Here is a 27,019-nt window from a genome sequence, read left to right as displayed (position 1 = left end):
ACAGTTGTACAGCTGGCCAATTCTTCCCCAAACACCCACAGTTCTTCCAGCATACTCCTGTTAGAATTTCAGTGGGAGCCCAGCAAAAGGGACATAGGTTAGGCTGGGACCAGCATAAGCTGGATACCACCCTAAGTTGGAAATTCCAGATTGACTTCTGCTGATGGGGCAGAATCTCCGCTTGCCCAAAACATGCGTATCCATGTAGGAAGAGAAGGGCAAGGACTCCCCACATTCAAAAGTCCCTGGATTCATGGTCCATTCCTGGTGGGAGCAAACAGCATACCATGCTGCCCAATGGCGGATGTATGGTGGTATTGTTGCTGGAGGAGTGCCTATCAATTATTTTTGAACAAGATGGAATTTGGCAGCCTTTCTGGCACACTGGCATTCTCTGCCAGGATTTCCAGTCATGATGGACATCCTATTTGCACTCTTAGTGGCATGGAGGCATGTGCCATTGGCTGAATAATGGTGAAACATCCCTCATGGGCACAGTTTTGAAGTAATTATTAAAGGAAGCAAAGGTGATATGAGGACAAACTTTTTTCACACAGCAAGTGGTTAGGGTCTGGAATGCAGTGCCTGAGAGTGTGGTGGAGGCAGGATCAATCGAAACATTCAAAAGGGAATTAGACTGTTATCTGAAAAGGAAAAATGTGCAGGGTTACGGGGAGAGGGAGGGGGAATGGCACTATAAGTTGCTCATTCAGAGAGCCAGTGCAGACATGATGGGTCAAATGGCCTCATTCTGCACCTTAACAATTCAGTGATATGTCTTTGGGAAGCCCAACAGGACCCAGTGGCAGAAGTTCTCCAGTGGTCACATGCCAACCCTTACAGTGAAATCCAGCCTTGTGGATTTAGGGCTAAGATATTTGTGTTGTTCTAGTCCAAATTTAAAGTTGCAAACACTTATATGAGCTTTTGTTTCTGGTAAGCTTCCAAAAGTATAAAAAATCCTACAAAAGCGTTTAGAGGCTGATCAATCTGCATTACTGTGTCTAAATGATATATTATTATATAATCAATTCTCCTGAAATGGGAACATTCTTGTCTTCTAACACTGCATATTCTAAGAGTTCTTCCTGTCTTTAAATGTGAGAGAATGGTTGTAGTGAGCAGAAGAATATGTCTCATGGGTATATTGTTTTGTTTCTGCTTGTTTTACTGTGACACCACAATATAGATGCTTTTCCCAATCTTATGCATTTATATCCAAAACAATCCATTTGTTTCGTCTGGATGTCAAGCTGTGGTAGTAATGTGGCATGATTAAAACTGGACAGATTAAGGTAGCAGGGCTCACTCTGAATCACTGTTCATTTGTCTATATCCAGGTCATGCTGTAAGCTGAATATCACTGAGTGCCTTCTCCAATCTCTGTTTTGTTACTGTGACAGTGCCATTCGGGAAGTCTGCTGGCTGACCTGACAGCCCCTGTGACCTTTATGAAAAGTTCTAAATTAGTAATAGCTAATCAGGATTGTCCACGTCTGGTTTATAGATATTGTTTTTCCAGCTCTTTAATTCTTTAATTACATCCTCTTTGTAAAGATGTATGAAGTGATTTAAGCGAATCGAAGTGATTTCAAAACATTATGTGTTTCAGATGTGAATCAGGTCAGCTGTAGAAACTGGTGTGAATTGATCTGTGAGTTTATTTTAGGATCACAAATCAGAGAACGCCTTTTTGCAAAGGAGGTCTAGTTAATCTTCTACCCTCCCCCCACTGCCCCCTGCCACCCTCCCCAATTGCTGCCAATCATTACCCTCCGTCCCAATCACTGCCCCCCTCCACCCCTTTTTCCAGTTGCTCCTTTCTTAGTCTCATTTAAGAACCTACATAAGGCCCACTGCTGGTGCTACAGAGGCCCAATTAAGCAACAAATCCTCTTCACCAGAAAGCTGCCTGGGGCTGCCCATTAGGCGTCCACAATGACAATGTGGCCTGAGCCCCACCATTACTGCACCTGAGGCCTATGTGGGCTCAGGGATTGATCCCCCACCACACCATCCCAACCCCTCCGCCCTCGCCTGCTGCCTCCACCACACACCAATTTGTAGGCATGCTCAAATTTCTAAGCCACAAGCCTTTTCTTATTCCATGCTTTCTGATGAATAGATAGAAAATTAGGCATCAGTGACCTACAGGGACCTTTTTAACTTCCACTTATATGGATCAATTTTCTGGCTTTACAATACTAGCTGGAAGATTCACATAGTGGTCCCACATGGTCATCAAGATGAATGGGTGAAAAGTCATGGGGAAGGTGGTTTCCAGATGTGAGGCCTGTGGAAAAGGCTCTGCCAGATGCTGTGAGTTCAGAAAAACACTATCATTACATCATAAAGAGACTGGGGGAAATTGGGTAGGGTTGCTAATTGGACAAGAGGATCACATTGTACGACTCCTGCGCTCATTTATGGAGATTCGGGCAGCACACAAACTTTGTGCTGTCCTGCTAATTGAAATGATAGTGGCATACTGCCCAGTGGTAAGCATACTGCTGAGTGACTGCACAACTCTGCAGGGGAACCAAGTTTGTGTTGAGGCCAGCAGCAGTTGAGCCAAACTGTGCTCCTTAAAATCAGCTAGCGTCACTTAAAAGCGAAGTGCATTCTGGCTGCAGCAGGTGCTGGAAGTGGCTGGGGAAGTGTTTGTGAGCAGAATGACTGGTAGATATGCCACAACAATCCCAACACTGTGCTGCAGGTTCTCCGATCCAGTGATGGGGGCCTTGGGTGCAGGAGGAGAGAAGTCCTTTTCTCTCAGAGAGACAGGAAATCCTCCACACAGTCACTATGACAGCAGTGGCAATGTCTACCATCATGGCCAGCAATCCTAGCTCCAAGGACCTGGTGACAGTTCTGCATTCAGTTCAATGGCCCCATATAAGCGGTCAAGGTTCCTGCATACACCTTCAATTACCATATGCTTGCAACTGAACCACCAGCCTCAGATACTGCTCCAATCATCACACCCACTTCACTCATCTACCAACATTCTCTATCAATCACAACACATACACAATGTTCGTAGCCTCACCTAACACTCAAACACTTACCACTGCTGCAAGCCTCATACTCATTGCACAGCTTTGTCGACTATTTAGCTATTAACAGGAACATCAGCCAAACACAGCACACGCCCTCATTGACAATCTTCTCTCTTTTGCAGGACAAGGTGGCCCATAACCAGAGGCGGCACCACCTAACCAGTGGGGGTCAGGCACGGTCACACGTCCTTGCCTCGATGGATGAGATGGTACTGGCCATCATTGAAGCGACCATGGCTGGGAGTGTGGCCAGTGGTGGAGCTGAAACCAGAGAGGATGATGTTATGTTCTGACCAAATCTACGTTCTCACATCCCTCACCCCCCTCATTCCACACTCTGGGTGGAATTTTCCCAGAATTGCACTAACTGCGGTAGTGGGTGGGTAAAATGGAGTCCTACCCGTCGACAAAAATGGCAGGTTTTCATGCTGTGTCTTCCCGAATTCCCGGGAAACATGCCGTTTCCATGGCGGGTGGGTGGGCTCTCATTCGCCAGCTGGCCGTCACCCCGCTGTTGCATCACGCTGACTGCCATCTTTAAAAGGCAGCTGCTAGCAAAGCACTCATCACCACCAGCTCACCACCACTGTCTGGGAGACATGGCCAGCAAAGGCAAAAAGACTGCAGCCCCCCCCATTTCAACGATGGGTCCCTTAAGTGGCTGCTGGATGCCATGGAGGCCCAACGGGATTTGCTCTACCCCTGCTCTGGCCGCAGGATGGGTGGCATTGTCACCAATCTGGCTTAGGAGGCAGTGGCAGCGGTGGTCAGCGCAAACCCCCTGCAGAAGAGGACAGCCACCCAGTGCCGCAAAAGGATGAATGAATGATCTTCTCTGTTCCACCAGGGTAAGTCACTCTTTTCATCACCCAACTCACACACTCATAAACCCATCACACACTCACAGGGCCCTCACTCACTGCCAGTGCAAGGGACATCACCATTCACTGTCTCACACACACCATCATTGTCCTCATCCCATCCATGGGACCACTCACCACCCACACAGGCCAGGCATACTTATCATCTGGCCCGGGAGGCATCCTGATACACTCTCCCTATTTCTATCCAAGCAGGACAAACTGGCGCACAACAGGAGGGAAAGGTCACATATAGGTGAAGGGATGCCGGAATTCAAAGTTCTGACAGAATTTGAAAACGGAGCCATCCAGCTGGCCAGCGATGACTGGGACCAGTCCTGTGCTGATGGTGAGGTCGGTGCTGCTCTACCAAGTGAGCATCAGATGCATCTAAAGTTTCATGGTTGTGTCACTGAGATGGCCCTGATCATGGAGTGCAAGCGAGCTGACCTCGGCCAGATAGGAGTTAGACATTCTCAGAGGCTATGTGAAGATCTAATAGAGTGTCCTCACTGCATGTCATCATCATCCTCCTGTGATCGAGCAACTATTAGGGCCTCCGCTGCATCTCCATGACAGGAGCATTCTCACAGAGGGTATTGGCACTGAGATAAGCCAGACTGGATTCAAACGTTCCCAACTGTGATGTAAGGATCTACAGAGACACCTCACTGCATGTTGTCATCATCCTCCACAAATCTGGCACAAAGCTATGAGGACCTCCTGAGTGTGCCTGCTTCATCTAGCCAGTGCAAGATCCCTGTCATTGTCACTCTCGCAGTGGACCAGCCATCTAATGGATTGATTACTAGTATTAATGATGGGGCTACCTTTGGGTACACGCAATGACTCAAAGGACCCTGCTGTCCTCTCTCTGGGCAGCAGCATTTGTCCTCCCACCCTTGTCATTCTGCAGTGCTCTTGGCGTTGTTCTCAGCCAGACAGCCTGGACTGCTACCCCACCATAGCCACTTGATACAGCCCAAAGCTGGGCCCTCCAACAGCAACCTGCAAAGCCACCTTCAGTCTCCCCACTGAAAGCCTTCCAGCAGCCAAGCTGCAACCACTGAGATATCATTGTATAAAAGCACTAAGAAGCAAAGCTAGCCACAAGATAGGTATTAAGGGAGTGCACAATATTGAAGAATTTGTTATGAAAAGATGGTTTAGAATGGTTTCTGGGTTGCAGAGTGGCATCATGAACCAGGTATAAAGTGGTTATCCCTCTGGTTTGAAAAGGTGGCTCAAATACTGAAGGAACAGAGGACTGCCAAAGAATGAAAGCATGGTGATTGTTGTCAGGATAGGGGGAATTCAGTAGCATGATGTGGTCAGCACGGTCACATGCCAACTACACATTCAGGGACTGATAACCTTTGCAGTTCAGGTACATCCCAGCATTGTGATCCGGCACCCAGAGAGCCAGGAATGGGCGTTCAATGGTACCCTGCCCATTATCCTGGCAAACCTATGTGTGCACTCAATCTCTGGTCAGAGAAAACACAATGAGCTCCCTTATCCTAGTGCAAAGAACACTTCTCTGTTGAAGCAGTGGATGCCGAACTGGGAGATGGTGAAAATGTCACCTGCTCCAGTCTGGAAGGATGCAGACACAAAGAAATTCTGGGCCATGGTCTCCTTCACAGCCATTGGCAGTGCCATCCTCCCCCTGCACTGTTGCTGGAGGACTGATTGCAAGAGCTGGTAGAGTTCTGTGAGTTCTGGCTTAGGAAGAGGTAAGAGAAATGCTCCTGGAAGACCTCAGGTGGATAAAACCTCCAATTGAGAGCCCTCCTCCCCCTCCTCCTCCTCCCTCTGTGACCACTTGACCTCTTTGCTTCCTCTGCCTCATCTCCCTTTCATGCTGCAGCCCAAGGGGAATTGCAACTGTAACACCCAAGATAATGAACAAATGGTCTGACCAGAACTCTTGGGGTCACAACCAAGGTCTTGTCCAGGTGTAGTATCACTCCCTGCAGATTTCTCCAACACTAACCAGCTCTGCAAACCACCACCATGCACTTCTACAAACTGAGTCAATAATTAATTAATTAATAATTTATCCACGACTAACCTGCTACAGTAGTTGTTGATGATCCCTTTAAATAGTGCTGGTCGGGAAGGAGCTGGTCCTGCTGTGGATTACCTGCTCAGCTGTGCAAGGTTAATAGAGGAACTGGAGTGGGGTGAAAAATGGCAGTGCTGGCATCAAATTGGCATTAAGCTCTGACTGACGCCAAGGTCTACCTCCTCTGTGTACTTCTGGCCCATGCTCCTAACTTCTGCGCTAATGCCTTACCAAGATGGCACCTGACTGGCCACACCAGAAGTGCATGCCCAGCACGGATTCCATGTGGATACTAAATCAGTGCCCGTCACACCAAAACCATGGGCGCTATGCAGTTCAATTTTGTGGCAAGGATAAACAAGGAATACAGCTATTTTATAAAAACTATTTTTACCTTCACACTTACATTTTATTCTTTTCTTTCAGGCTCAAGCCGAAAGTTTTAACCGGGAATTATATTAACAACAGGTTAAAACAACAGCAATCAAACAAACATACAGAGTCAAAAATCATAGAGTCACATATTTATCAATGATCTAATAAACTAGCTGTGACAAGAAGTCATATTTAATGAAAAAGAGAAGACAGAATGATTAATGAGCAGCTTTTAAATCTATTTCACTGCCCAATTACAATGAGTGCATTTTTGCAAATAGCTGTACTGTACTTTTTAAATTTCATTTTAAATTTCATGGGTATCCACCTTCATTCATACATTGTGCTGGGTTACACTTTTAAGCTGTTCACAATAGGAGGCAGTCTGTCGTGGGCATCCAACAGAGTGCCAGCAATGTGCTTTACCAGTGGGAAAGTACTGCACAATGAGAATTCCAATGTTGGGAATTAAGCAGAGTTGAGGAGAAATTTCATTTTTCTTGCTGCCCATGGTCCTCCAAAGCAACACTTTGCAAATAACCACATTCTTGAAGCTCAGACCTTCCGACCATCGTTCCTCACATCTTTGTGATCACAAGAAACTCCTTGTGCTCAGGTATAAATGCAGGAAAGAGCAGTGAGATGTGATTGGCATATTTAGGGCAGCTGAGGGTTCTGGGGAGTCAATTAATGAGAACAACTGACACAGTCAGAGCTCATTATTACAATCTCTGGCAGTCATCCTGTCGCCCGTTCAGTTTAGCTGATGACTACAACAATGCTTCCTGCAGGAGTTAAGGGAAGAAATTGAGTGCAAGAACAGCTAATAAATATCATACTGATGGATTTCATCCCTTTGAGTGTGAAATTTGCTCTTTTGCTTAAAGGTTGATATGTTCATTCTTACCTACTCCTTCCTGCAGGTGTAAGCACCGGACATTTGTGCTGGCAGACAGCGATGAGGAATCTTCAAGTGCTGGATCTTCAGATGAAGAGGAAGTGCCTTCAGCAGAACCACAGCAAGGGATGATTGGCGAGAAACTTGGTCTAACTGGTGCAGAGGGGTAAAAGGGAACTTTTTTTCATTAGAAGCTGTTGAAGGACTGCTGCTAGTGTGTCACAGTGAGCTGGCAGATAGTCTTCATCCCGGATAGTTCATCTTTTATGTTTTGTTTTAAAAAAGCATCAATTACAACTTTAAAAAGATAGAATGGTTTAGTTTTGAAAGAGCTATTTTATGGAGGTTCAGACCTGTATGAAAGCCATTACAACCACAAACCCCTTTGTGGTAGATTATATTTATATTTTCAAATGCTGTCATAATCTCAGATACTTAGACCATTACATGTAGTAGAGCAGCAGGGAAAAATAACTGACCTAACAGAAGCAGTAAAGGTCTGACTGTAGAGCCTTATAAATAATAACATACATTATTAACTATGTATCTTGTTGGTGAGAATGTATTTACAATCATGATATACCCTTATGGCTAAAATGATAATGTAAATAGCTTCATCCTCACACTTGTGAACCTCTCGACTCTGTCATCGCTCAGTAATCTTTCCCTTCATCTGCCCAGTATTCTCGATTTTCAACAGTATGAAATATAGCTGTGTAAGTACAGAGCACTCAAGTGTATAGGCACCATACTAGCTGGAACTTCTGATTCTGTGATTAAACTGCTTCATAATGGGAACAATTTGCTTATCATAAGCCTTCTCATTCAAAAACCAATGGCAACCAGACAACAAGCTCTTGTCTTTCATTCGACATTTATTATTATTGCTGGGAAGGGATGTCATACCAAGCAGGTCACAGCTTGATTTGACCTGAGGGAAGATTAATGGCGGTTGGTGGGGGGTGTGGGGCGGGGACAAGGAAACATCTCATGAGAAATTAAAAGAGAGCAAATAAAACCTCATGACATTTTTAAAACAAAACTCCCTTGTTCTTCCAGGTTTGCTGCAGGAGGCAGCACCAGCAGAAAGATTCTTCGGTTTGTGGATAAGATTGCCAAATCAAAATACTTTCAAAAAGCCACAGAGAATGAGTTCATCAAGAAGAAAATAGAGGAAGTGTCAAACACTCCACTACTACTGACCGTAGAGGTTCAGGAGCTAGCAGGAGTGCTGGCTGTCAACATTCCACCTCCTCCTACTGACCGAATATGGTTAGTCCATTTCTGTTGCTTGAAAGTGAACCGTTCCAATGCTCACTGGTCTGGAGGAGTGATCAGAATCTTTATTCAGCAAAATAATAATTCACACCTATGAATAACAGCCAGTTATGCATCACTTGGTGACTGGCTGAGCATATGAGAGCCAATCAGGAACCACCCCTGCCATTCAGTTGCTGCCCTTGCTAATGCTCAGTCTGCTGCCACCTATGTCAAAGTGATGCAGCACAAAATTGCATCGGGAGCTACTCAAGGTCCTTTCTCCAAGACTGTCCTCAGTCTCACCCACGATAGTCAGCAGCCATACTGCAGCCACTGGGGCAGCGTGCATAGGAGCACTAGACCAGGCAAAGGAGGAAGACAGAAACTAAGGGAATGTGCAACTTCAGCAACAACAATTTATATTTATATAGTGCCTTTAACACAGTCAAATATCCCAAGGTGCTTCACGGGAGCATTGTATGAGAAAGTATGACACTGAGCCACACAAGGAGATATTAGGTCAGATGACCAAAAGCTTGGTCAAATATGTAGATTTTAAGGAGTGTCTTAAAGGAAGGAAGTGAGGTAGGGAGGTGGAGAGGCTGTAGGGAGGATACTTCAGAGCTTAGGGCCTAGGCAGCTGAAGGCACAGCCACCAATGGTGGAGCAATTAAAAATGGGGTTACGCAAGAGGCCAGAATTAGAGGACTGTAGATATTTCAGATGGTTGTGGAGACAGAGGAGATTACAGAGCTATGGAGGAACAAGGCTATGAAGGGATTTGAAAACAAGGATGAGGATTTTATACTAATATAAAAGCAAAAAACTGCAGATGCTGGCAATCCAAAACTAAAACAAAAATACCTGGAAAAACTCAGCAGGTCTGGCAGCATCTGCGGAGAGGAGCACAGTTAACGTTTCGAGTCCGCATGACTCCTCAACAAAACTAAGAAATGTCTACTGCATTCATTGCTCCCAATACAGTTTCCCCTACATTGGAGAAACCAAACGCAGACTGGGTGACCGCTTTGCAGAATACCTTGGGTCTGTCTGCAAGCATTTCCCAGACCTCCCTGTTGCTTGCCATTTCAACACTCCACCCTGCTCTCATGCCCACATGTCCATCTTGGCTTCCGACTAGGCACTTTACAGCCTTCCATACTGAATACTGAGTTCAACAATTTTAGATCCTTAACTCTCTCCTCTATCCCCACCCCATTTCTGATTTTTCCCCCTCCTTTTTGTTTTTTCCAATAATTTATATAGATTTTTCTTTTCCCACCTATTTCCATTATTTTAAATGTATTTCCATCCATTGTTTTATCTCTACCTTTTAGCCTTTTTCAATTCCTTCACCCCACCCCACCCCCACTAGGGCTATCTGTACCTTGCTCATCCTGCTTTCTACCCTTAATTAGCACATTCCTTTAGATAATATCACCACCTTCAACACCTCTTTGTCCTTTTGTCTGTGACATCTTTTGGTTATCTCCACCTATCACTGGCCCTTTATCCAGTTCTTCTTGTCCCCCCCCCCCCCAAACCAGCTTATATTTCACTTCTTTTCTATTTTTCCTTAGTTCTGTTGAAGAGTCAGGTGGACTCGAAACGTAACTGTGTTCCTCTCTGCACCTGCTGCCAGACCTGCTGAGTTTTTCCAGGTATTTTTGATTTTGTTAAGGATTTTATAATCAAGACATTTGACCGGGAGCCAGTGCAGGTCAGTGAACATGGGTGATAAGGTAACAGGACTTGGTGCAAGTTGAGACACAGGCAGCAGGATTTTGGTTGAGCTCAAGTTTATGGAGCCTAGAATGTAGGAGACCAGCCAAAAGTGCATTGGAATAGTTGAGCCTAGAAGTAACAAAGGCACAAATAAGAGTTTCAGTTGCAGATGAGCTGAGCAAGGTGATATTACAGAGATGCAAATAGGTAGTCTTAATGATGACATGAATGTGAACTCAGAAGCTCATCTCAGGATCAAATGTGAAACCAAGGTTGCAAACAGACGGGCTTAATCTCAGGGAGAGGGATAGAGTTGGTAGGCAGGGAGCGATATTTGAAGCAGGGACCACAAACAATGTCTTCAGTGTTCCTAATATTTAATTGGAGGAAATTCCTGCACATCCAGAACTGGATGTTGGACAAATAGTCTGCTAATTTAGCAACAGTGGGTAATTAGTTAAATTTTATATGAAGTATCGGATGATTTGATTTATAAAGTTAGTTTGGAATATTTGTTTAATGGTGGCTTTTATTTTATTGATGTGGCCAAGAGGAAACTGCAACGACCAGTAACATAGGGAAAGTAAAATGAGAGACTGCTGTTGAAAAGGAATTAAGGGGTTGCATTCATTGGTACTGCAGTCAGATGAGCTGATCGGGGACAACCCAACCAGGAAGGATTTGTTGGTTACCTACTCCTCCTTTACTTCCTGTTCTTCCTCACCTGCTTGCCATATACTTGGTGGCTGTACCCTTACAATGGTGAGGTTGTCCAGGATACAGTACATGGTGAGTACTGCAGGGCTCCTCCAGAATAATTCAGTGCACAAAAGCTTTGCTTAGTCACCTTCATGGTCTGCTGAATAACATTAATTGTAGCAACATGATTTTCATTAGATACAAGCTGTCCACATGTGGGTGGGTCACAAATCAGAGTCATGAGCCATATTTTTTTTAAATTCTTTCATGGGATGTGGGTGTCGCTGGCAAATTGTTGCCCATCTCTAATTTACCCTTGAACTGAGCGGCTAGCTGAGCCATTTCAGAGGGCAGTTAAGAGTTAACCACATTGCTGTGGGTCTGGAGTCACATATAGGCCCGATAGCAGATTTCCTTCCCTAAAGGGCATTAGTGAACCAGATGGGTTTTTACAACAATCAGTGATAGTTCTATGGTCACTATTACTGAGACTAGCCTGCAATTCCAGATTTATTAATTGAATTTAAATTCTACCGGCTGCCATGGCAGGATTTGAACCCTAATGAGCATTAGTCTGGGCCTCAGGATTACTAGTCCAGTGATATTACCACAATGCTACCATCTCTCTATGTCCATGTCACCAGTGGATAGCTCTTGTAGCCATCCCATGTTGGCTCAAATGCAGTGGGCACAGTCAACCACCAAATAATGAAGCCATCAAGCCTGCTGCTAGATTACTGGGCATTCCCCTGCATGATGGGCTGAGTTTAGTCACACAGCAGCTAGACATTGAGGGAATGGAGTCCCTCTGCAGTAAACCTTAGAGTTTATCTGGGTTGCCTGCAAAGCGACATATGTGCAGTCAGTGCCACCCTGCACCATAGGGAAGACTGCAAGCCTGGAGAAGCTGTGTACTTACTCTGCAAGTTTCTCTCCGGCAATGGGTGGTGACTTATTTTCTTTTTAATTCTTTTGTACAATGTGGGCATTGCTGGCTAGACCAGTATTTATTGCCCATCCCTAATTGCCTTTGAGAAGGTGGTGGTGAGCTGTCTTCTTGAACCGCTGCAGTCCATGTGATGTAGGTACACCCAGGGTGCTGTTAGGAAGGAAGTTTCAGGATTTTGACCCAGTGAAGGAACGGCGATATATTTCCAAGACAGGATGGTGAGTGACTTGGAGGGGAACTTGCAGGTGGTGGTGTTCCTGTGCATCTGCTGCCTTTGTCCTTCTAGGCGGTAGAGGGCATGGGTTTGACTGATTTGCCAACAGAATCCAGTCAGTCCTTAACAGTCCCACTTAAAACTTCTTTATCAGCATTCGCATTCTCTTTACCACTGACCTCATTATTAATATTGTAACAGCCCAGTCCTGTCACATAGCCTTTTTTCATATCTGTTATTGTTCAAGTGAATTGTAGCACCTTGTATGGTTTTTTTTGGTGAGCTGGGTATCTGACAGGCAGAGAAAGGCATCCCCATGTTTCATCTATCCAAGCCAAGCTAGCTGGGAAATCTACACATGCTGAATTTGTTTGGCCAGAATGGATGCTGGCCACTTTCCCCATTGGGACACAAGCTCAAGCAGTTCGGCAAAGCCAACGTTTTAGGACTGTAAGATGTGTGCAGGAGTACTGGTTGGATTTTATCAGCCAAAACCAACCAATAATCAATTCAGAGTATTGGTGAGCTTCCCATTGAGTAGGCAGCTAGGAAAATCCTACTCATTGTCAGGTTATCTGAATAGCTGGAACCATGTAGGAAGAAACCCAGCTCCAGTGACAGATCAACTCGACCAGATTCTAGTTATATCCTATAAGTTGGCTGGTCAATCACCAACAGGCCCCTGGTTTACTGTGAACCTACATGCTACAGATAACGGATTATCAGGTGTACCACTGAGGGGGTGACTTGGTTCCATGGCTTGGTGTGTCATCTTGGAACTGCCTCAACCCACAAAGCACCCACTGTAGCAACAGAGATAAAAACAAAAAAACTGCCGATGCTGGAAATCCAAAACAAAAACAGAATTACCTGGAAAAACTCAGCAGGTCTGGCAGCATCGGCGGAGAAGTTCTGTCAAAAGGTCATGAGGATTCGAAACGTCAACTCTTTTCTTCTCCGCCAATGCTGACAGACCTGCTGAGTTTTTCCAGGTAATTCTATTTTTGCACTGTAGCAACAGGTTGGCCATTAGACAACTGCCAAGCATGTGTGTGAGTGCTCACCCTTTATCAAACAGGTAAGGGGAGTTCCTTACGAGTGTTGAACAGAAGGACTCAACACATCTGAAACTACACGAATGATATTTTCCAACCACCCGGAAGTAGCATTGGACGCTGCAAGTGGCAACTCCCCAAATGAATGAGAAAATCACCCTTGCATCCCAGTTGTGCTTTCAGGCCCCAGTTTTACTGGGCCTGGGGAGGTCTGTAAATCATTAAGTACCTTTAATAGAAAGTGAATGTGACTGGGAACCAGCTGCTGCTCCCTTGCATTACCAATCGATATGCCTACAGCAACTGTGTGCACTCAAATGGAATGGGTGAAATAAATTGAAATGTACTGACCTTGCAAACAAATAAAGCACCAAAGAGCCTTCAAAGTGTAGTGCCCACACTTATCAAGTCAAGGATATAGCTTAAAAAGCAACCATCAGGCTTGTATCTGGAACTTCAGAAATGAAACAATTAGTGAAAAGGAAATAAGCATGGTCATTAAAATTGGAGAAATTACACTTAAAATACAATAAAGAGCTTCAATTTATTTTCAAGTTAGTCTGAATTTATGAACCTTGTCGAATTATTAAATGTCAAAAATGTATATTTACATTTACATTTAAATACAGTATAGCCATTCACAGAATGAGAAATAGCTGGCAAAATCATTTTTTTCTTTCAAAATATTCTCCCCATGTTCATGCTAGCACATAGTTTCATTGCCTCCAACCCACTGTTACAATCCAAGGCTCTTCTCAATTCCTCTTATTCATGTTAACTATTAAAGGAGGTGCAGGAACAGAGGGGCCTCAGTGTATATGTACATAAGCATTTGAAGATGGCAGGGCATGTTGAGAGGGCAGCTAATAAAGCATATAGCATCTGAGGCTTTATTAATAGGGGCATTGAGTACAAGAGTAAGGAGGTCATGTTGAACTTGTGTAAAACACTAGTTAGGCCTCATTTGGAGTACTGCATCTGGTTCTGGGTGCCATACTTGAGGAAGGATGTGAAGGCTTTGGAGAGAGTACAGAGGAGATTCACAAGAATAATTCCAGGGATGAAGAACTGCAGCTATGAGGATAGATTGGAGACGTTAGGACTGTTTTCCTTGGAGAAAAGAAGGCCGAGAGGAGACTTGATAGAGATATTAAAGCTCCTGAGGGATAGGGACAGGATAAATAGTGAGAAACTGTTCCCACTCAAGAGAACATCAAGAACTAGAGGGCACAGATTCAAAATAATTGGCAAAAGGAGTAATAGTGGTGTGAGGAAAAATTTTTTCACCCAAAGGGTGGTTGGAATCTGAAACGAACTTCCTGAAATGGTGGTGGTCAGGTTCGATTGAAACATTCAAAAGGGAATTAGATTGCTATCTGAAGAGAAAGAATGTGCAAGGTTACAGGGATAAGGTCGGGGAGTGTGGCTAGGTAGAATGCTCTTTCAGAGAGCCAGTGCAGACTTGTTGGGCTGAATGGCCTCCTTCTGCACTGTAAAGATTCTGCGATTCTGATGTTCAAAGCAAAATTGGCCAATAAATGCAGGCTTTGATAGAGATGCCCTCATTCTGAAAATTAATGTATTAAAAAAAGTACCACTAAGGTGTACATTAGAGATCATACAGCCACTAACTGTTCTCTGGATTTCTCCAGTGGACACCATGACATTGACAAGCCTTATGGAATCTATTAGTCAGATTTATTGCAAGAAGTAAAATTATACAGAAGCAATAATGAATCAGCAGCTAGAATGCAACATGCACCATATTTAAAAATATTTGCTTCAAAACAATAAAAACTCTGAGCAGTTCTTTTTCTTTCACTGCAAAGCCAGAATTTGTTGCCTTAATTGTACTTGATCTGAGTAGCTTGCTTTGTCATTTCAGATGGCTGTTAAGAGTCAACCACATACATTGCTGTAGAGTCACATGTAGGCCAGAGCAGGGGCATCAATGAACTGGATATTTCTTTTTTACAACAACTGATAATAGCTTCATAGCCACCATTACTGATACCTAGCTTTACGTTCCAGATTTTTACTAATTGAACTTAAATTCCACCTGCTACCATGGTGGGATTTGATCCCATTTCCCCTGGAGGTATTAGCCTGCGTTTCTGAATTATTAGTCTAATGACAATACCACTATGCCACCATCTCACTACTATCTTTCACATTTGAATCCATGATAACAAGCATTAATGAAACACAGGCTTCCTGTCAGCTTTTAACACATTTGGTGGCACGCCAAGGTAGGAAAACTGAAGAACAGAGAACAATGTTTCTCATGCAGATTGGATGTCCAAGCTTCAAAAGGAATTATTTTTAAAACATTCTTCCCAATTAATCAAATCTGATCTACCTAAACTATTTCCCGCAGTGACAGATTAAAACCACAACCTCCTTCAGTATTCAGTTTTGTTAAACAAGAGTTGTTGCACCAAGATTCAGATCCTAGGCAGTGCATTTATCTAACTACTTCTTATTACTCAGGAATTAATCACATATTTTTAACAATGTAGCTAACAGGGACAATTAAATACATCATTGATATGCAATCCTTCCAGATAAAAGTGTGTATTATGTTTTGTCTGCTGACTCTCAAGATAATACTATAATACTACTGCACTATAAGGGCCATCATGTTCAACTATCTTCATTCACCTTCCAAATATGCAGAAATTCCATGAGTTACTTAATAGTGAGCTTGAATCATGGGATGCTGAGGCTAATTGTGCTACCCATACTATCATTCCATAACCATGGGAAACAAACCTAAGCAACCTGGTCTGTTGGCAAAGTGCCACATGAGGCAGCTTTTCATTAACTATAAGCCATTTGACAGCCAGGTGCTCTGTACCTGATGCTGTCTAATTCTAAAGTGGGAGAAGCGTGAGTGCTGAAGTGTGCGCATGAACGGGGTTGCACTCACTGAAAGCTCCCTGAAAGTACAGAGCTGCCTCAGGGAACTGAAAATTTTTAACATTAAAACTAAAGATTTCAAAAATAAGGAAAACATATCTCCTCATATAACTCTATCACATGAGCAGGGACATGTTAGAAATGAGTTTTAAAAATTATTTTTTTTTTTTACTGTCCGATACTCCATCCCACCTGTGGATGGAAAGGCAGGGGAAAATTCAGTTTAATTAATTGATTCAGGGCCTTAATGGGCCTCTTATTTGTCAGAGGGCGCGCTGCCGCGCTCTCGCTCGCGCCTGCCGAGTGAAATATCGCAAGAGTGCACGATGACGTCAGGAGACTCGCCCAATGTCATCGCACGTTATTTCACTCCTGTTCCGGGCGGGCCCATGCCCGCCCATGGGACGAGAAATTCTGCCCTATGTATATTTTTACTGCTGTTTCCTAATCATTCCTTGAATTTTGATCCACTACAACTATTGCACAGTTTTCCTCTGTATCTTCTGTACCTAAGCTCAAAGTGAGCCAGAGCCCTTATTACATTAGTAATAATTTTATGTCTTTTGATTGTGAGTTTAGTCGTGAGGTTCTGAAGTCATTCTTAGTACAAGTGAATCTGCTTATTCTTTAAAAAGTGAAATCCTTTTCGTCAAGGGACTGAACAGTTTTATTACTGAAACAGGGGCCCAGTCATAGTCTTTGTTTTACCGCATCTGATCAGAGTGAAAGATCCGATCCCTTAAGAACGAGTTGTGTTTTATTGAAAAAGGATACAAGCTGGACTAACAGGTATAGCAAAATTCAAGCATTTGAGAATTAGCCGTTTATCTGTATACAAGATATGGGGGACACCACTTTTGGAGAACGAAAATGTTTCCATATGTTTTATTAGCAATGAAATAACAGTACAAAAATAATTGAGGTTGAAAATGACTGTCTTTGCATAGGCAATGTAACTGCGTTCGAAAACAAGAATGTCAGAACAGGTTGAGTAGTTTAATGAGAAAGGAGGCTATGAATACTATGTATGTTTTCTGTAATTAGGTACAGCTTCCGGACTCCTCCTCGACTTGAATTTAAGGTACGACCCAAGCTGGGTGAACGGGAAGTAACCTTCACGCATGTGACTGAGTGGATTGAGAAGAAATTGCAGCATGAGTTTCAGGTGGGAAGGAATTTCAAGGCATTTCTGTCTGTTAACAGGAACCTGATGTTTTAACAGTCTGAGGGCTGAGGTGATGTTTAAAATCATTTAATCGTTAGAATTTGGCAGCAGGAAGGAGCCGGATTCAGCCCATAATGTTAATGCCAATTCTCTGAAAAAATAATCTATTTAGTTCTGTTTCTCTGCTCTTTCTCCAAACTCTTTTAATTACTTGTTCCTTTTCAGATTATTATCTACTTCTCTTTCAAATCCATTCTCCTGCCTCCAGTACAGTTTGGTAGTTTTTTTTTATTCATTCATGGGGTGTGGGCGTCACTGGCTAGGCCAGAATTTGTTATCCATCCCGAATTGCCCTTGAGAAGGTGCTGGTGAGCTGCCTTCTTGAACTGCTGCAGTCCCTGTGGTGTAGGTACACCCACAGTGCTGTTAGGGTAGTTGTGCAATCCCTGTCCCAACAACCGTCTCTGAGAAAAAAATTCTCCTAGCTGCATAATTTTGCTCTTTTGATGATGATGCTAAGTTTTGCCCTTTGTATTGGTTGACACCTTTGTACAGAAAGTTGTCATCGGCTGCCACTCAATTCAAGGATTTCGTCTACTCAGGGTTGTGAGTTTCTGCCACGGATCTTCATGTGACTGAATAGGTCAGTTCTTGACCTGAGATCTTTGGGTACATGGGGCAAGATGTCCCACAAGGTAGTGGGATCCTGAGTGCAGGATTTGCTTCCTGTTCTTTCCCTCTCTGCTGTCGCTGTGCCTCAATCATTAAGACGTTGGGACTCAACACATGATGCAGCTTGATGGACATGTTGTCGCCATTCTGAGCGATTAGTAGAAAGCTCCTCAATGTCAGTGCTGTTGTTCATCAAGGAGAGCTTCAGAGTGTCTTTAAGCGCTCTTTCCCTGGAATGCTAGCCATTTAAGAGTTGAGAAAACAGGACCTGGTGGGGGAGCAGATTTTCTGCCATCTGGACCATCAAAGTTGACATTACAGCAGTTCTGCAGGAGTGGAAAGTGCACTGCACATAGTGAGACAAGTTAAACCCTTTACATAGGAAAAAACAGGTCACTCAGCCCAAACAATCAGTCTTGGTGTTTAATTTCCGGGAGAGCAAATAGACTTTAATCACATATACTCACCCTGCTCCCATCTTACGTTATTCCTTACATCCACAGATTCAATCTAATTTTGAATGATGACTTATCTTACAGAAGGGAAAGGGATAATTGAAAGATAGGCTATGATGGACCAAAGATCTTGTCATGCCTGAGATACTTTACTATGGTATTATGTAGTAATAGGCACGTCCCATGAATTAAAGTTTATTTTCTGTAATCCTAATCCACTGAATGTTTTTAATTACAGAAAGTTTTTGTGATGCCAAATATGGACGATGTCTATATTCCCATCATGCACTCTGGCCTCAATAAACCAGACCAGTCCAAGCAATCTCCAGGGGAAGTCACTGCAGAAGCATCCTTTGATTCTACAGACAGATTCTAAGAACTGGTTCTTGGAAATGGCAAGAAAGTTTCGGGAATGGTGATTTTATTTTTCTACTGAAGTCTGCCAAGAAAAGTCATTTTTTTTCCCCACTGCCCATTATGCTTGCAAAATACAAATGGAGCACCAAATCTGACCAACCAGACTCCTTTTTGAATTTCTGCCGCCTTTGGTACATGTTCTTTGGTAGCTATGTATGTGTGAATGGTTCCTCCATGTGTAACATTCAGAATGTATTGAGGCACTAAATAGAGAGTTAGTACTTGCAACATCCCAGTTTATTCCAGAGGATTTCAATTGTGTATTTTCCTACCTGAAATGTATCCCTTTCCTTCCCTCTGCTCCTGACAGTGGTGATTTATGCAGGGCATCGAGTGCCACGGATACCAGGAACCCTACAGTTCTTATCTCAGGTGTCCATTTTTTCTTGTGTCATATTGAATATTGATATAAAAGCAAAATACTGCAGATGCTGGAAATCTGAAATAAAAACCGAAGGTGCAGGTAAAGCAGGTTTGGCAGCATTGAAAGTTCTTTCACAGATTGGCTCCCACACTGCCTACATTACAACTGTGACTATGCTTCAAAGTTACTTCATTTGCATGAAATGTTTTGGGACATCTTAAGGGTGTGAAAGGTAATTACAAGTGTTTCTTTTTAGCTTAACCATGAACAGTTTCATAACTTCTGTACTCACCCAACACATACATCCACCCACACTGTCCAGGAGAGGTGACAGGATGCCAGTCAACCCTCAATTGTTTATCTCCTCTTGACCCAGAGGTTTTTTAGTCACCATTCAGGAATTGGTGCCGATTGTTGCTATTTTTGGTTAGCACAGTCTCAACGTATTTAGCCTCTGATGGGTGTGTTTAAATGCTTTCAAGGGAAAGAAAAGGATAAGAATTATTACTTAAAATCTATAAGCTTATTTGCAATTTTTAATGATTTAATGCTAAATTTATAGATTTCGAAGAAGTTTATCTTGAATGCAATGACCATCCTTCTCCAGAACAAAAATAAACCTTTTCCAGAACATTCTCCATCCTTCCCCAGAACAAAAATAAACCTTCGCTTCTCCTGTTCCTTACGCTTTAACTCTTCGTGCCAGTTTCTGATGGGTGGAATCAATTTACCCACTTCATCTGCTGAGTTCTGATTTTAAAATACCTGGGTTTTTCAGGTCTACAAGATCGCTGCCATGTCAGGCCTAGCAAGTGGTCAGTGGGTGGCCCAGCTGATTTTAATGACCAACAGCAGGGAAAACAGGGAAGGAAGCAGTGTAAAGTCAAGCTGCCTTGAGGAACCTGCTGGGCCCAAAGTATGTTTTGGAATGGGGAAGAACGGGGTTACTGGGGCAGTCTATAAGCTAAGTTTTAAACTTTCCTTTGTGGGACCAGGAGGATTATGAGTACTCCTCTGGGTCCCACAAGGGAAGTGTAGGCTTCTGTGTGGACTCGGCAACCCCACCACCAAACTCCACTACCCCTTCATCACGTCCCAAAGCACTGATTACTCCAGAACACCCAGCCTCCCCCATTTCAGCACTTATTTGGACTCAGGCATTTAATGGAATGCTAATTGTATTATTAAGGTTAAGGATATACAGGTGGAGGGCATTGATTGATTCAGTACCTTGAGCACATATAAAGACAGTCTGCCTTCCATGACCAGTTGGTACTACAGGGGGCTGGAATGCATCTTCAGCCCCAGGAACACCATTCTAATTTAATTTTCTAAGTTTCCTTTGAAGTTTTGTTTTTGTTACATTGCCTCATCAGGGGCTGTCACCTCATTAATTTGCTATTTTATTAATTTATCATTTTGTTTTAAAAGAGCATACTAAGAGAGACTGCTTTCCACACCTGGTGGGCACTGCGGAGGCTGGAGGTCATCATCAGCCCCAGAACAACCGTTTTATTTTAATCAGCTAAGTTTCCTTTTATTTGTGTTACAGTGCCCCATAAAGGCCCGTCATCCCTTTTATCAGTTCATTTTTATTGATTTATTGGTTTTCAAAAAGAACATTTAAAAATAACTTATCAGTCCCAGAAACAACATTTTAATTTAATTATATAAGATAACTTTGAAGTTTTATCTTTTATTACAGTGCCCCTTTAATTTGCTAAATAGTCTATTTTATTTTATAGATGTACTCAAGAGTATAAACAGAGACTTAAGCAAATTCCCACACTAACCCGGACTCCCTGAATGGACTGGCTCATTAGTTAATTGGGTTAATTGTTTTGGGATACTGCATGTTTGTTAGTGGAGGGAGGCAGACATTTGTAATGTAGCATTCTGTAAATAAATCTGGTATTAAGTAGAAGATTGGCGTCTGGTTTCCTATGTCACCATCTGACTTCAGAATGAATTAACAGAGGCCACCTCCAGGTAACTCAACTTTTCACGGTTTCCCTCCTTTATTTCCCTGCTGTTTGCCACTAAATTCAGCTGGGCCACTCACTGCTACTCCCAGACGGTCTGACCACTTGCTAGGCCTCTTTTCAGACCAGGAGTTGAAACTCCCACCCAAACTCCAGTCTCATTTTCCTCCTCATGATATTTGTGACGCAAAATGGAGCATAATTTTTAGATTGGGCATCTGAGTGTCCAAGATGCATGGAAACCCATGAATATGCTTAACAGCCTCAAAGTTGCTGAGCAATCCACTTAAATTGGCTGATAATGGAGGGAACTCTCCCTCTGTCTCTGAACAAATGCAGTCAACTTACTGAAGCCCAGAGAACTCCAGGACAAGTTGATAAGAGACTAGGTTGAAAGAACATCAAGCGTTCATGTAGATTCTGATGGAGCTTAAACAACATAAATCCCACAGTTTACCAGTAAAAAGATTATCTTCCAGCATTATCTGCAGCCAAGTGATCTGAATCCTCCCACCAGGATCTATGGATTGCAGGCGCAGTATGGAAGGGTCTCATCAAATTTTTGTCAAATTCGGCTGCAAAAGCTATTCTGCCCTCCCATCTCCACCCCACCCCCACAACCCACCCCACCACCCCACCCCCTGTGGACTGAAAGATCTGCTTCGGTGCACACGTTTCTATTTCATCGCAGAAATAAAAACACACTGGCAGCAGGAATTTACCAGAACGCAGACTTAGTAAAGTGATTTACGCTTTGTTGAAATGGAATAGCCCAAGTTCAGATGAGCTTAGTGGTGGGATTTGTGCTCATTCTAAGCCACCGTACATATTCATCAAGAACGCCTGCATGATAAATGACCTGCCAGAAAGTCAGAGTGCAGGGGCTATTTTTAAAATCATTGTGTACCCTAAATATTCGTGTAACTATTTATAATACTTTATTGGACAGCTTCTTCTGTTACAAAGGATAGAAATGTGATAGTGTAAACCCTTTGCATTTTTGGTACAAACTGAAAACACTTCCCTCTTTTGTTAATGCATGTCACAGTATTTGTACAATGAAATGTTTTGCTTATTTATCATGTATTCTTTATTGAAATATGAGAATAACAAGCCACCGTGTTAAGTGCAATAATCCTGATTAAGTCACTGGTACAGTAATAGCATTTTTTAAAGAATTCTCTTCATATTAGTGGTCTACTGCCAAAAGACATTTGTGTAAGGAAAGATGGTTGACAGGCGTGCATGTTTTTTTTTAAATAAAACGAAAAGTTATTCGTGCAAACTATGTATTTCAAAAGGTTCAATGTGTGATACTAGAGTAAACTTATTTACTGGTGCTACTGATGCCCAGGAAATCCTGCAGTTCTGTGTGTTCTCTCCCTATGTGAACCTGTTGATATCATTAAGCATATGGCACTGGCAATGGTTCATTCTGTGTTTATTTCTATCTATCTTTCCTCTTTATTATGGCAGTATTTTGTAGGTGGAAAAAAGTCCTTTATCAGATGCACAAGAGTGTTACCTAGGAACCCCTAGATAGCAGCAATCACAATTGGCAGGATTTTTTGCCTATCGGGTAGGCCGGTCAGGAGCGGGTGGGCGCGGATCTGATCGCCGCCTGTGATCGGCTGCATGCCGCCATTTTACGTGGGCGGGCCAATTAAGGTCCACCCAGTGTGATGCTCGGCTGGTAACACTTAGCGCTACCTGTGCGGGCAGGGGGAGGAGGGAGAGTCGGGGCCTGTGCATGCACACAAAAGAGTGCAGAAATCTCCCTGAGGCACGGAACTGCCTCAGGGAGATTAAGTTCATTTGAAAATTTTTTAATTAAGAGAGATAAAAATCATTTAGGCATTTCCCCTCATGTGACAGTGCCACATGAGCTGGGACATGTTTATGAATTGTGAAAAAAAAAATCATTTATTCAATAAAACCTTCAGGAAACCTCATCCCGCCCGTGGATGAGGTTTCCTGAAAAATGCATAGGCCGCTTGGGCTCCTCGCTTTCTCGCCAACCTTAAAGTTGAACAGGCAGCCCCGTTAATTATCTAAATTAGTTTCCTAATGGCCTTAACAGGCCTTTGACAGTCTGGTGGGTGCATAGTTGCCTCTGGCACCCACCTGCCGAACGAAAGATCTAAATGATGCGCAATGACATTAGGACGCACATCAGACATCACCACATGTTATTTTACGCTTCGGTGTGCTGAGCCCACCCCTGCATGCCGACATCAAAATTCTGGCCAATTTGATTGAATTTTACATCCAGTTTGAAAGGGAGATGAGCGGGTCTCAGACTAGTATTTTGAACTTAAATAAGGACAACTATGTGGGCATGAAGGCTGAACCAGCTGAAGTCAACTGAGATATCAGGTTAGGGGATAAATCAATACAGGAGCAGTGACAGAAATATAAATGGATTTTTCAGAATACTCAGAATAAGTATATTCATACCATGAAGGAAAATTCTGAATGGAGGACTCACCATCTGTGGTTAACTAAAGAATTTAAGGGAAGCATCAACCTTAAGGAAAAAACATATAACTGCGCATAGATGAGTGGCAGGTCAGATGATTGGTCAGAATATGTAGAACAGCAGAGAATGACTACAAGGTTGATGAGGAGAAAGGAATTAGTGTATGAGAGGAAGCTAGCTAGAAATATAAAAATGGTTAGCAAGAGTTTCTACTGGCATTTAAAAAGGAAAAAAGTAAGTAAAATGAGTGTTGGTCCTCTAGAGAGTGACAGTGGGGAGTTAATAGTGGATAATAAGGAAATGGTGGATGAAATGAACAAATATTTTACTTCTGTCTTCACTATAGAGGATACAAATAACACTCAAATAATAGCTGTAAATCAGGAGGTGGAAGGGAGAAAGGAACTTGGTGAAATTACAATCACTAGGGAAGCGGTACTGAGCAAACTGATGGAGCTGTGGGCTGACAAGTCTTCAGGTCCTGATGGGCTTCATCCGAGGATCTTAATAGAGGTGGCAAATGAGGTAGTAGGCACGTTGGTGTTAATTTTCCAAAATTCTAGAAAGGTTCCATCAGACTAGAAGTAGCAAATATAACTCCTCTATTCAGGAAGGGAGGGAGGCAGGAAACTATAGGCCAGTTAACTTGATGTCTGTCCTGGGGAAGGTGTTAGAATCAATCATTAAAGAGGTTATAGCTGGGCACTTAGGAAAACTCAAGGTAATTGGGAAGAGTTAGCATAGTTTTGTGAAAGGGAAATCATGTTAAACCAATTTATTAGAGTTCTTTGAAGGAGTAACATGCACTGTGGATAAAGGGGAGCCTGTAGATGTACTGTACTTGGGCTTCAGGAAGATATTTGATAAGGTGCCACATCAAAGATTACTGCAGAAAATAAAAGCTCATGGTGTAGGGTGTAACATATTAGTATGGATAGAAGATTGGCTGGCTGGCAGAAAACAGAATGTATGTGTAAATGGGTCTTTTCCTGATTAGCAGGATGTAGCGAGTGCAGTCCCGCAGGGGCCTATGCTGGAACCTCAACTTTTTACAATTTATATCAATGACGTGGATAAGGGAAGCAGAGGCATGGTAGCTAAATTTGCAGATGACACAAAGATAGGTAGGAAAGTATGTTGTGAAGAGGACATAAGGAGGTTGCAGATGGGTATAGATAGGTTGAATGAGTGGGCAAAAATCTGGCAGGTGGAGTATAATGTGGGAAAATGTGAAGTTGTTCACTTTAGCAGGAAGAATAAAAAGCAGAGTATTACTTAATGGAGAATGGCTACAGAATTCTGAGGTGTAGAGGGACCTAGGTGTTCTTTTGCATGAATCGCAAAAAGTTAGTACACAGGTAATTAAGAAGGCTAATGGGATGTTATCCTTTATTACAAGAGGAATTGAACATAAAGGTAAGGATAAGAACAAAAAAACTGCGGATGCTGGAAATCCAAAACAAAAACAGAATTACCTGGAAAAACTCAGCAGGTCTGGCAGCATCGGCGGAGAAGAAAAGAGTTGACGTTTCGAGTCCTCATGACCCTTCGACAGAACTTGCGTTCGAGTCCAAGAAAGAGTTGAAATATAAGCTGGTTTAAGGTGTGTGGGGGGGGGGGCGGAGAGATAGAGAGACAAAGAGGTGGGGGGGGGGGTGGGGGTGTGTGGTTGTAGGGACAAACAAGCAGTGATAGAAGCAGATCATCAAAAGATGTCAACGACAATAGTACAATAGAACACATAGGTGTTAAAATTAAAGTTGGTGATATTATCTAAACGAATGCTAATTAAGAATGGATGGTAGGGCACTCAAGGTATAGCTCTAGTGGGTTTTTTTATATATATAATGGAAATAGGTGGGAAAAGGAAAATCTTTATAATTTATTGGAAAAAAAAGGGAAGGGGGAAACAGAAAGGGGGTGGGGATGGGGGAGGGAGCTTACGACCTAAAGTTGTTGAATTCAATATTCAGTCCAGAAGGCTGTAAAGTCCCTAGTCGGAAGATGAGGTGTTGTTCCTCCAGTTTGCGTTGGGCTTCACTGGAACAATGCAGCAAGCCAAGGACAGACATGTGGGCAAGAGAGCAGGGTGGAGTATTGAAATGGCAAGCGACAGGGAGGTTTGGGTCATTCTTGCGGACAGACCGCAGGTGTTCTGCAAAGCGGTCGCCCAGTTTACGTTTGGTCTCTCCAATGTAGAGGAGACCACATTGGGAGCAACGGATGCAGTAGACTAAGTTGAGGGAAATGCAAGTGAAATGCTGCTTCACTTGAAAGGAGTGTTTGGGTCCTTGGACGGTGAGGAGAGAGGAAGTGAAGGGGCAGGTATTGCATTTTTTGCGTGGGCATGGGGTGGTGCCATAGGAGGGGGTTGAGGAGTAGGGGGTGATGGAGGAGTGGACCAGGGTGTCCCGGAGGGAGCGATCCCTATGGAATGCCGATAAGGGGGGTGAAGGGAAGATGTGTTTGGTGGTGGCATCATGCTGGAGTTGGCGGAAATGGCGGAGGATGATCCTTTGAATGCGGAGGCTGGTGGGGTGATAAGTGAGGACAAGGGGGACCCTATCATGTTTCTGGGAGGGAGGAGAAGGCGTGAGGGCGGATGCGCGGGAGATGGGCCGGACACGGTTGAGGGCCCTGTCAACGACCGTGGGTGGAAAACCTCGGTTAAGGAAGAAGGAGGACATGTCAGAGGAACTGTTTTTAAATGTAGCATCATTGGAACAGATGTGACGGAGGCGAAGGAATTGAGAGAATGGGATGGAGTCCTTACAGGAAGCAGGGTGTGAGGAGCTGTAGTCGAGATAGCTGTGGGAGTCGGTGGGTTTGTAATGGATATTGGTGGACAGTCTATCACCAGAGATTGAGACAGAGAGGTCAAGGAAGGGAAGGGAAGTGTCAGAGATGGACCACGTGAAAATGATGGAGGGGTGGAGATTGGAAGCAAAATTAATAAATTTTTCCAAGTCCTGACGAGAGCATGAAGCGGCACCGAAGTAATCATCGATGTACCGAACAGAGGCCCGAACAATCCCCATCCACCACTACTCTCCTCCGTCTGGCTGAACTTGTTCTCACACTGAACAATTTCTCCTTCAACTCCTCTCACTTCCTCCAAATAAAAGGTGTGGCTATGGGTACCCGCATGGGCCCCAGCTATGCCTGTCTCTTTATGGGGTATGTGGAACATTCCTTGTTGCAGTCCTACTCCGGCCCCCTTCCACAACTCTTTCTCCGGTACATCGATGATTACTTCGGTGCCGCTTCATGCTCTCGTCAGGACTTGGAAAAATTTATTAATTTTGCTTCCAATCTCCACCCCTCCATCATTTTCACGTGGTCCATCTCTGACACTTCCCTTCCCTTCCTTGACCTCTCTGTCTCAATCTCTGGTGATAGACTGT

General features: G+C 43.4%; 1 protein-coding gene across 1 annotated transcript in view; it reads left to right on the top strand.

The window, feature by feature from the left end:
• The window catches only part of tex2l (testis expressed 2, like), a 91,094-nt gene extending 72,345 nt beyond the window's left edge, over window positions 1-18,749 (top strand). Inside the window, exons 8-11 of the mRNA XM_041206922.1 lie at window positions 7,286-7,426; window positions 8,320-8,532; window positions 17,126-17,246; window positions 18,612-18,749. Coding sequence (XP_041062856.1) covers window positions 7,286-7,426; window positions 8,320-8,532; window positions 17,126-17,246; window positions 18,612-18,749 — 613 coding nt within the window. The remainder of the gene's footprint in view (window positions 1-7,285; window positions 7,427-8,319; window positions 8,533-17,125; window positions 17,247-18,611) is intronic.
• Window positions 18,750-27,019: the final 8,270 nt, after the last annotated feature.

The sequence above is a fragment of the Carcharodon carcharias genome, chromosome 15, assembly GCF_017639515.1.
Source record: "Carcharodon carcharias isolate sCarCar2 chromosome 15, sCarCar2.pri, whole genome shotgun sequence".
Classification (NCBI taxonomy): Eukaryota; Metazoa; Chordata; class Chondrichthyes; order Lamniformes; family Lamnidae; genus Carcharodon; species Carcharodon carcharias.
This window is presented reverse-complemented; position numbering and strand designations above follow the sequence as displayed.